We start from the raw sequence: 10,957 nt of genomic DNA, 5'->3' as shown, positions 1-10,957 counted from the left end.
TCTGAGTTTAATTTTGTTTCTTAATTAAGGTATTTGTAGTGCCAATGGTTAGGTAGGAAGGGAGGAATCCTAATGGAAATTAAATAATCTATTACTACAGCAAGCAAAAACTGATCATAGATTTTCCCTAAATTCTGTATAATAAAGGAAGAGAAACTATAGGCAGTGGTCCTGACGGCGTGTTTTCAATGGCAGTGCGATTCAGTTTCTTTACCCCAGCAGTCAGGTTGAAGTACAGCTGAGCTCGGGATTGCAGCTGAAGGAATGAATCCTGCCCGCTCCTTACGTGGTTGGGAAGAGCACAGAGGCGTGGAGCTGCAAGGATCCGCCAAGCTCAGGAAGGTCCAGGCCCTTGCCATCACCCCTGCCAGTAAACAGATGGACAGAGACTTGTTGCTGTTCTTCAGTTTGGAGAGCGCCAGGCATGACTTCAAAAGCCCAGGCAGGGATCAGATTTCAGGCGCAAGCTTGGAAGTTGTCTCTGTCACTGTGCGATAGCTCAGTTTCAGACCCTCCTTCCAGAGGAAGAGTAGCTGAGATTGCTGTGCTCATCCGTTTCCGTAGGTGAGTCTTCAATAGTATCATTAAGGTTTGTAAGCGACAGTTTTCCCGGGTGACGTTAGAAAGGGATCGTCCTTCTAGTGGAACGATTGGAAAATGAGCTCATCTTCATCAGCCCCGAAATAAGTCTTTATACATCTTCTGAAAACGGCATGAGTTTCACGGTTATAGAAAGTGCAAGTGATCTACGAAACAAATAATCTGATCGCTTGAGCCTCACGCCTTTTATTAAGCAAAATCTGACTTCCAAGAAAAACTATTTTACTAGTCATCTGTCGTATTTTCAGTAGGAGATAAGCTGAGCTATTTTAAGCAAGTGGGTGAAAATTGCATGGTTGTAATACCCTTGCAACTGGCATTTCTGAAGGTTTATTTCCTTCTTCTGGGTAAAATGTACATCTGTGCAGATGTGTACTGCACTGGGAGGGCTGAAGTAGCACTGGGCATTTTGCAGAGACCAACTTTAACTCTCCAAAAGACCACTTACTCTTTCCTAACATCAGTCTCACCTTCATTGACACTGAACACACTAAATCATAGCGATCAGTTTCTGTTTTCTCTGGAGAAATTAATTGCTTTTGATGCCTTCCAAAACCTTGCTCAGTGTTGCATTTACATAGAAGTACTTGATAACAAGGCAGGACTCAGTCCCAGGCCTGATCTACACAAAAGTGATGGTGGTACAGTAAGTTATTTAAATTTATGTAAATCCTTAGTGGGGTTTACATTAATTTAAACTTTTACATGAATTTAAACCCAGCTTTTTTAACTTATCTTGATAAGCTTACTAAGGATATTAAAAATTATGTAGCCAATTTTAAACAGAAACAGATGAGCGAGTCCAAACCATGCTTGTGTTGGCATTTTTGTGTAGTATAGCTGCTTTTCTATAAGGCTTTTGGCTTACTATCACTTTCATATTTTAGTTTAAAAAATCTGGCACTTAGTGGCATTCAAAGGGCACTCATTAGGTAGATTTAAAACTGCCTCATCAACAGATCTCAAAATGCAGTCATTAAGACGGGGATGGCAGTGTGGAGGACCGTTTCTGGAAGTTTTCTTTGGGGAATTGATTCTTCTTTTTATCAGCAGTCATCATGATGATAAAAATCTTGTATGGTAAAGTTTGCAGTTAGTGCAAAGGTTCCTGGGTTGATAAATAATAAACAGACCATCTTTTCATTGCAGGGTAATCTGAATCACCTGGTTAAATGTTTTCAGTCCACCAAAATGTGTTTTAATACAGTAAAATGCAAGCTAGTACATTGGGGAGCACAAGAGTAGAAGCTATGCCAGTAGGATGGAAGACTGTCTTGTAAAACTGTATGACTTTGGAAAGGACGTAGGGGTCAAATATTTGCTTCAGCATGAACTACCAGTGCAGTCTGTGCCTAAAAGGCTGCTATGATCTTTTGAATGTCTCCAAAAAGGAGAATTAGGGAAGGGCTGTTGGCTGTCTTTGCAGCACTGGACAACAGCATTCAGTTCTGATGTCTGTGCTTCTAAGGTTGGGAGAGAGAAAAATGGAGAGAAGAAACAGGGAGGGAATAAAACCACAAAAATCATCCAGGGGCTGAAAAAATAAGGATTATAGTGGGAGGGCTGGGGAGCTATGCTTACTTAGTGTGTTATGCTTATGGCAAAACATAAAACACTAGAAGTTGGAATAATGGGGGGAAGGGGGAGTAGCGAGGACGTGAAGGTGCAGTCAGTCTTCGCTGACCTTCTAGGTTACAATGAGCAGGAAACTGAGGAGGTTTTTAAAGCCATTGGGTGACCCACAACTCACTACATTCTATGAGTAGAGAGAGACACCTTGAAAATTGTTCAAACTTCTTGATTGCTTATTTGAGGAAGTGTTTCTGAAATTCTTGCTCGCACTGGTGACCAGCAGAGAACGTTACTTCTGGAAGGTAGATCTGTGTTTCATCACTGTGAGACCAGGAACTCCTTGGTCAAGTCCTGTTTCACAGATCCTCATTTGCAAAACACTGCGCAAGTTCACTGTAAGAAGAATCAGATTCAGAGACTGTTTGTCAGATACTAGGTTAATAATCAAAGATTTATGGGTTCAACTGGAACAGCGGACAAGCCCAAAACAGCAGCCAGGTTCAAAAATGACTCATCTCCTATGTCTGGGAAATGTAAGTGAGACTATTTTTTCCACAACTACTTTTTCTCATTAATGCCATTAAGAATGACATGATGGCAGCACAAGAAAATAAGCTGCGTGTTCACATGTTTGACTGCGGGTCTTCTGGGCATGTGTTCTTCTAGATGCAAGAGGTCCATGCATATGGACCCTCTAAGAGTGAACTTGATGGACCACAGTAAAATTGTCCACAGGGGCAAGTGTTCACCTGTGGGGGCCCAATTACAAGACTAAATCCTATATTCTCTTACTGTAGCAGAAGAAGAGTTAGGTTGTGGTCTTCTCAATAGGAGAGCAATGATTTTAAATGTGATTATACTTATGCTCCAAAGAAAACCCCCAAAATTCCTTCTGTTTGTAATCTTCTTTCTAAAATTGCTTAGAGTTCCAGATGGTAAGAACTGCTAAAGTACTTCTGTTGAGAAAATTACTTTTCCTACTTAAAAAGGGAAAATAAATTTGTACTACATTCATAGGAGTGGATTTTCAAAAGCAAGAACATTGATCTGCATGCTCTGAAGTCTGTGGACAGCCCAGTGAGTCTGCTTGACCATCCTGATGTGGATGTGGATGCAGATGTGTGTGTTTCACACATGTACATCACCCTGGACTCAGGGTCAGGACGTTCATCCTAGAGTTTGCCTACCTGTCTCTCCTTGCCGGCATCGAATGTTCTCATTTGGGCTGTGAGAACATCTGAGTATAAATAAATTTTATGCCTGTCTGAACTGCCCTCAGTGAGCTGTTTTAGTCAATTTTTCACCATTCCTGGATTTTGGACTTAATCCTCCACCCATTCCCCAGTGTGTTGTTTAAGGTTGAACTCTGAATGTTGCCTGGCATCAGAACGTATTCCTCCGGTGCACACCTCAGAGACTGTCCTAAGAAAATACACCGCTTGAATTTTATGATCATGTTTCTTGTGTATGTAACAGCAAGTCACAAATGAGGTGGGGGTCAGGCAGCCATTGCAAGTACTCCACATGCAGTAGGAGCTGCCAACTTGTTTAAATGCAGGTTCAAATGCCAGAAAGCAATGAAGAAGGCTAACACTGTCAAGCCACCTCCCAGATGTTTGGCTCCCTACACCCCCACGGTCTATTCCCCTTTCACCAGAGACCTCTGATCATCCCCTCTACTGATTCGCCCAAAGCAGTCCCTGCAGCTGCACTTCTGAATGCCCATAGGAATATATCAACGGCCTACACTTTTGGAAATGATGGTATGGAAGCAATTATGGGTTGAAGGAAGGACTGGTGAGGGAATCCTTGCAGTTCTTGTATGAATTTGCAGTGACCACTTAACTATCAAACAGCAGTTCCCATGTTTCCATGGGCTGATTTTTTTCCAATTAAAAAAAAAAAAGTAATTCATATTAGAATATCATTTCTGATAAGTACATATAAAAACTGGAAAAGTCATTTTGTCCTACAGCATTTACATATCTAAAAATTCTGAAAGATCTTTGTCCAAGAGGCATTGAGCGCAACCTCTGTGTTTTCTGGTAGTGCAGAAAGAGGTTCTTACAGCGTCATTCAGGGCATGTTGCGCACAAAGTTGAAACATGCAGGACTGTGGAAGGTCCCAGCAATCCAGCTACCCATGGATTTTCCTGTAGTTTAAGTGGGGATATCTAAGTTATACTGCCCTGAACCTTCCAGAGAAGTCCTGAATTACGCTGGAAGTTATCTCATCTCCTGTGCCTTAAAGTGTTGCAGCCCAGAATCTCACATAGCGCAGCCAGTGTGTTCAAAACTTGTCTCGCTGAATTCATATGTGGCAAGAACTTAAGAGCAACAGGTCATCTAGTGCATTTCCTTGCCTGTCCTTTACCATCCCAAGAATCCCCATTTTGAAGCAAGATTTCCCCTAGTAAAAGGTCTCTAGAGACTTCTGAAAAACCATTGAATAACCCAACGGCTGTAGGAGGTGTGTGCTTGTGGTAACAACTGCTGCAAGAGTCTTGAGCTTAGGACTATTGTTGATTCTTTGCCTTTCTTCTAAGTGGTCCACGGGTGTATGGTCCTGCTGTGAATATTCTGCTCTTTCACTCCAGTGTCTTGACTACAGCAGCGGAGCCCTGACTGGCGACCTCTGTGAAGACCTGTGTGTGGCACAGAAGCTGGTGTACAAACACTGCCTTTACTATGACAGAGGTAAGAAGGTCATCCAGGCTGACTGGAGAGGCCGGCCCATCATCCTGAAATCCAAAAAGGAAATCTTCTCCAGCTACCAGCATCTCAGTATGCTAGAGGAGGTGGAAACACAGGATATTCCTGAAACAGAGCTTCTGCTGATGGTAGCCTTGGAGGTCAAAAATGTCCTGGGACTAGAACTGTCTAACAATACCATGGGGCCCCTGTGGACAAGGAAGAAAGGACCACGTTGGAAAGCACAGGTGGCCAGCATGTGGTCCTTGCTCCAGCAGGAAGAATATATCTACTTCAGTTTGCTGCAGGACTTCAGCAAACACGTGCTACGAATTATCGGCTCTTGTGGACACTTTTATGCTGTGGAGTACCTCACAGCTGGACATGCCTGGCACAAAACTCTTTTTCCCTTGGAAAACGTGGTCGGTCCCTCCCTTGCTGGCCACAGAAGCAGGGTGAGAGCCATCATTGACATTGCACTCAGCTTTCTGGACATGGTGCAGCATTTTGATAATGATTTCTCTCACCGACTTCACCTGTGTGACATCAAACCAGAAAACTTCGCTATCAGGCACGATCTCACGGTAAGTTGAGTCTTTGGGGTTGTGTTGCAGCAATTTGAGGTCAAATTCTAGTCTGAAAGTGGCTGAGTAAAAATGACACTTCTCTCCTCGTACAGCTTTTGGCCAAGTTTTTGCAAAACCAATGCGTCTACAAGGGACAGGGGAGCTTCTCTACTGCTTTTCCTCTTTGTAGTATGTGCAGCCACGTTGCAGAGCGCTACATCCCGCTGCTTGTTTTGAGAACTGTTTGCTCAGTTCTGATTTGTTTCACCTCCTCAAAGGCACCGGCACCGACAGGGTCCCTTGGATGTGGTGGGGGATACCTTCTGAAGGCAAGGAGATCTCAAAAGCTGTAGATGAAGCTGTAATTTGAGTCACAGCAACTATTTCTGGTAGTGATGCTGAAAGGAAAAACTGTTTGAACTTGAAAGCTAAGGCTGAATTCTCTGACCTGGCACAAGGGGAACTCCCCACATACAAACACACACATCTTTGTGCTTTAGTGTTCAGCTTATCTGGTCTGGAAATGATCCAAGGACAGTGACATGAAAATCCCTGGTGCTGTTACTCTTTGACTTTTCATTCTACAGCTGTAACTCAGACCTGAATAGCTATGCATGTTTTCTAGGTAGTGATGTAGCTCAACACCACATTGCTGAATGTATCTTGCATTCTGTGGACAGAAATTCCACTGGTTTCGGTGGGAATTGTGTGTACGGACTGGAGGCACTGTGCAATAAGTAAGTGTTTGAACCAGACTGACAATGTGCAGTGACATCAGTGGAGTTTCTGCACTCTGAGTGAAAATAAAGCATTTTCAGGGACTTGAATGCTATTTTCAGAACTCACTGAGTGTTAATACAACACTTGCATCTTCAGAGTACTAGACAAACATTGCCTAAACATGTAGCCATTAAGAGCAATCAGAGTGCTTCCCCTTCGCCCTTCCCTTCCTCCCTCCCATTGTTTATTCAGGTGCAATACAGCAGCAGGACAGGGAATGGGTGAGGAGCTACAGCAAGAAACTAGAGAAGCGTACCAGTGTTTAGGCAAAGTGAGGTACGGCAGGGATTCCTGAAGGCAGGCTTTGCCCATCTTTTTCAGTTACGCAGGGCTGTGACTGCCTGTGGCTGAGCACACACCAGAGCATCTGTTTTACCACCTGCTTAGAGGAAAAGAGATTTCGTTTAGGAAAAGAGAAAGAACATTGCTTGTGTCTTCCCTTACGAGACCTTTTGGCGAGGCTTGCTTCTCCGGGATTCTCCCGTGACTTCTGGGGTCCAAAGAGACAGCAGTCACCTTCTGGTATAGGAAAGTACTCTAATTTAGTATTTTCTAGGAGAATTAATTAAAAAATAAAAAGTGAGCTGCTGCTCACTCATGGCTCTCCCAGTTGTACGTTACTTACAGCCTGTTGGTATCACCTGTTTTCACCCCACTGGGCTGGGAGACAGGAGGTACACACAGACAGAAAGCTGCCGGGGGTGGGGGGGGATGGGGACGACAGAGAGAGCTTCTGATCGGTGAAGACGGAAGGAGAGTGAGAAGCAGAAACTCTAGGCGGTTTTATCAACCGGTTCCAGAACAGGGACACAGCAAGGCAGCCTCTTTTTTTGTCCCTCATGTTTGTTCTAAGCAATTTTTTCACTTGCTTGTTTCTTGTGCTCTGTATAGGATAATAATAAACACCCATAATAGCACCACTATTCCTCATCCCAGCAACGAGACTGCTAATGCCCAAAGAAATGTGCCTTGAGTGCAATAGTTTTACTTTGAGGATTATTTTCAAATGGTGGGGATAAGCCTCCGGCCCTCACTCCAGCCTTCACATACTGTTCCTGCAGCATGGAGGAGAGAGATCACTGCCTGGTAGATCATCCAGGGGAATTTTAAGCTGCCACGGAGCTAATAAAGGGCAGAGTTGGAAGGAGGTCTGGGTGAATATACAGTGGTCTGGGAGAGCTTCCTATTTTACCAGCACCTCAGAAAGAACTAGAAAGATTACAGCACCTTAAACATGACTTCAAATCAGGTCAGGAGCCAAGCTGGGTCTTTCCTGCTTTTTCTTAGGTACCTTCATCATCAATTACAATCATAAACCCCACCAAAATATAGCTGTTCATAGGTAGAGTGTCACCCAGATCTATCTTCACAGGGTCTGGCTGGATGCCCACACATTTTTCTAACAGATGAACTTCAGTGAAACCACTGAATCCTTTGGCAGCCACACGTTTGGGAACCAGGGCTTTTTTTCCTAGCGAAGCAATTGATCAGACTGTCAAAGGTGCTCAGTGCTGGCAGAGACCCACCAGGGTGCTGATGCAGCGACCCTAGGACTGGGAAACCCTGCACCACTTTTACTGTCTCTTCTCCAAAGACGTGAACAGCAAAACTGCAGAAAGCTTAAGGAAGTAAAGAAGAAAAGAAAAAAAAAAATTGCCTGTCCAAACGTGTGAAATTCCTTAGGCTACGTCATCATTATCAAGCTCTCCAAGAAGCTTAAAAATACTTGAGTTTTTAAGCTATGCCTCATCTCTTTAAGATTTTCCCTGGGGAAAAAGAAGTAGAATAAAACGAAGGTTAGACCTTGTTCTTTCTTTTGCCTGTGGAAGGTTTATTTGGCCTTCTACCAGACCAGACAACTTTAGTTCCTGGGGTTGATCCAGCTGCTGCTCCAGCCACGCAGTTCAGCTTCCCCTGTTATTTGGGAGGTCGAATCTTAAACATGAGTCTATCGTTTGAGCCCAAGTAACTCTGCTTTGCCCGGGTCCCAGACGTTTCCCTCCATGACAATGTGTGTCAGCTGCTGCAAGGGAGAGTCTCTGGCCCTGGCTGTCAAGTATTAAGTGCGACTCTGAACGAACGCCGACTGCTGCATCCATGGCGCTGAAGGCCGGCTGCGTTCACTGTGGTCACCCACAGTTTGTCTCATGTCAAGCAGCTGCCATCCCATTACTGGCTTCCTTTCTTTCCCTGTTTATTGCTCTGATTTTTTTAAGTGACCTGTTCACGGGTGGAGTGACACTGGCAGAAACTGAGACTACAGCCCTCCACTCCCAGAATGGTTTCAAGCCTGGCACAGGCAGCAGCTCTGCAGACCTCTTCAAGGGTGCTGCGTATTCACTATTTTGCAAGCCTCGTGTCAGGGCGAGGAAACTGATTGATGTCTTCAGTCCTTGCTTTTTCTGCTGAGACCAATGGCTGGCTGGGCTCTGCAATGGACCATATTTCTGGACAAGCAGAACAAGAACCATGCACAATAAATGAGTCAAACCATAGCAAACAGGACTGGGCAAAGCTAGTCTCGACTTTCAACAGCCTCAGGGATCTCTCTACAGCTGAGCAGACTCAAACCCACTGAATGCAATGGCAGGTTTGGAGGAGCTGTAGCAGGTGCAGGTACTTCTGCACATCCCACTGCTCCTCTCCACGATGATAAAGTCAGGGGTTTAGTCTGAACGGTGAATTGTGAAATGATACCCTCTGGCCTGTGGGTAATTTTGCACCATCACGTAATTAAGAGATTGAGTTGCCATCTGCATAAGGTGCAACAACAAGGAAATCGATCTTCAAGTTGGATATAGTTCTGGTTTAAGGCAAATCAATCCAGTTGTCCCCAGGGATGCATATTGTCCACAAATAATTTTCCCTTTCCTGGTGTCGTAAGCATTGGCTGGTTTTGTTTAAAAAGTGGTATTTATAAGACTAATGCAGCTCAGTTAAGCAAAATAAAGTCCTTTCATTGTGATCCCAGTTCTCCACTGGCGGATGCTCTCAGCACAGCATTTCCAAAAGCAAGCATCAAAGGAGGCTTGCTCAGCCTTGTCCTGCAGGCTGTGCTGTGCCACATCTGATGGCTTGTTTTGATCCACAGGTGGTGGCCATTGATGTGGATATGGCCTTTTTTGAACCCAAAATGAGGGACATCCTTGAACAGAACTGCACAGGAGACGAAGACTGTAATTTTTTTGATTGCTTTTCAAAATGCAATCTGAAAATCAGAAAATGTGGAGCACAGAGAGCCAATAACAACTTGCAAGTGAGTAGATACAGCTGCTTTATGCATCCATTTCTTTTAAAATCACATTGACTATAAAATGCATGGTATGTGCTAGGAGACTGTGAGATGAAGAGAGTCAGGTTTTTAAACATGGCCACATAAGTGCCAGTCATGTTCAGAAATCCCATCCTGAGGCACGCAAACAGATCTTTATATTCACCAGTGGCTTTTTTTGCCGTGGTTTTGTGTAGCTGTTAGCCCAATGCCTCAGACAGGAGAGTGAAGGAAGTAGGGGCAGGGGATTGGCATTACTGTCTCCACTAATGGTAAAGTCGGGGCTCTCCACGTGTAAGCAGTGGGGCGGCTACGGCTGCGATTCTCCACTCTACAGACGTAGTGCGCGGATGTAGTGGAAAGGGGAGTCCGTGGGGTTCTTGGCCCTGGGATGAGGTGTCTTGTAGCTCACCCAGCTTGTGCTGGTGGGAGGCACTAGCGCAGCAGAGAGGCTGGGGGACTGTAGCTTGGCGGCCTTTTGCCTGCTTCTCGCACCCCCTCGCCCTCACCACCAGTTACGCAGAAGTGCAAGGGCAGTCTGAGAAGAAGTGGGATTCCTCAGCTAGAGCGTAGCCTTTGTGGATGCTCCTTTTCTATACCTTCCTCTTTGAATGGCTGGAGGCATTTTGGATTCAGATGACATTTTGCCACAGTCCTAGAGAAGCAGCAGGGCATTAGTTGTAGCTCCTGCAAGACAACAATCTGTTCTTTTTCCTTTCCCCAGGTAATCTGTGACAAAATATTCCGTCGCTGGTTTTCCCCAAATCTCAGAGGACCATTGGTTTCCTTCCCCCTGCAGCTGCAGCTGCAGAAGGCTGTGCAGGAGTGTGCTGAGCCAGGGCACGTGGACGCTGCTGGGCACCAGAGGACTCTGAAATCTCTTTCTGAGTTATACCACCTGCTTCGGGTCACTCAGCGAGAACTGCAAAGGGCAGAGTAGACACAAAAGGCAGAACTGCAAAGGCCACATCGCAGCCACTGCTAAGTCACACCGTATATGAGGCAGTCTGTGTTTTCTTTCTCTCTCTTCCATCCCTCCTACCCATCGTATTACATTTACAGCACAGAGATTGTTTTTCTCCTATGCAAATGAAACTCATGGCTGCAGGTGCAGCACGTCCGGTTAATATCCTTTCAAGTGTGAAATTGTTTTACATTACCTGGATTCTGTTCTTGCTTATTTTCCTGAGCTAGCGCCAGCCCTCTCCATCAGCATTCAGCACATCGTTTGCTTACCAAGAGCTGCAGTCACTGCTCAGATAGCATCTGAGTGCGGTGCTCAGAGTGAAGACGCATTTACAGAAGAAAAGTGTAGCAAGACTAATATAAATTGATTTTAATATCAATAATTAAAATAGTGGGTGGGTGGGTGTGGATAAGTATGTGCATGGTGTTTGTTTTAATTTCTCTGTAGAATGAGTTTTTTTAAAGTAGGGACAGAGTGCTCTGTGTGAAAAAAACAATCTCAAACAGGGAA

General features: G+C 44.7%; 1 protein-coding gene across 1 annotated transcript; it reads left to right on the top strand.

The window, feature by feature from the left end:
- The first annotated feature begins 3,929 nt into the window (after positions 1 to 3,929).
- On the top strand, positions 3,930 to 10,624 carry FAM69C (family with sequence similarity 69, member C). Its single transcript, XM_009333505.1, has 4 exons — positions 3,930 to 3,935; positions 4,770 to 5,447; positions 9,301 to 9,465; positions 10,205 to 10,624. The coding sequence occupies exons 1-4, from the start codon at positions 3,930 to 3,932 to the stop codon at positions 10,418 to 10,420; spliced, it is 1,065 nt and encodes a 354-aa protein (XP_009331780.1). The 3' UTR covers positions 10,421 to 10,624.
- Positions 10,625 to 10,957: the final 333 nt, after the last annotated feature.

Source organism: Pygoscelis adeliae, unplaced genomic scaffold (genome assembly GCF_000699105.1).
Source record: "Pygoscelis adeliae isolate BGI_AS28 unplaced genomic scaffold, ASM69910v1 Scaffold140, whole genome shotgun sequence".
NCBI classification, from domain to species: Eukaryota; Metazoa; Chordata; class Aves; order Sphenisciformes; family Spheniscidae; genus Pygoscelis; species Pygoscelis adeliae.
This window is presented reverse-complemented; position numbering and strand designations above follow the sequence as displayed.

What these genes read in the sequence shown, in the direction of transcription:
- FAM69C (XM_009333505.1), top strand. An exon ending in CTATCAGGCACGATCTCACG is followed by an intron (nt 5,448 to 9,300) that starts GTAAGTTGAGTC and finishes TTTGATCCACAG; the next exon opens with GTGGTGGCCATTGATGTGGA. An exon ending in GAGCCAATAACAACTTGCAA is followed by an intron (nt 9,466 to 10,204) that starts GTGAGTAGATAC and finishes TCCTTTCCCCAG; the next exon opens with GTAATCTGTGACAAAATATT.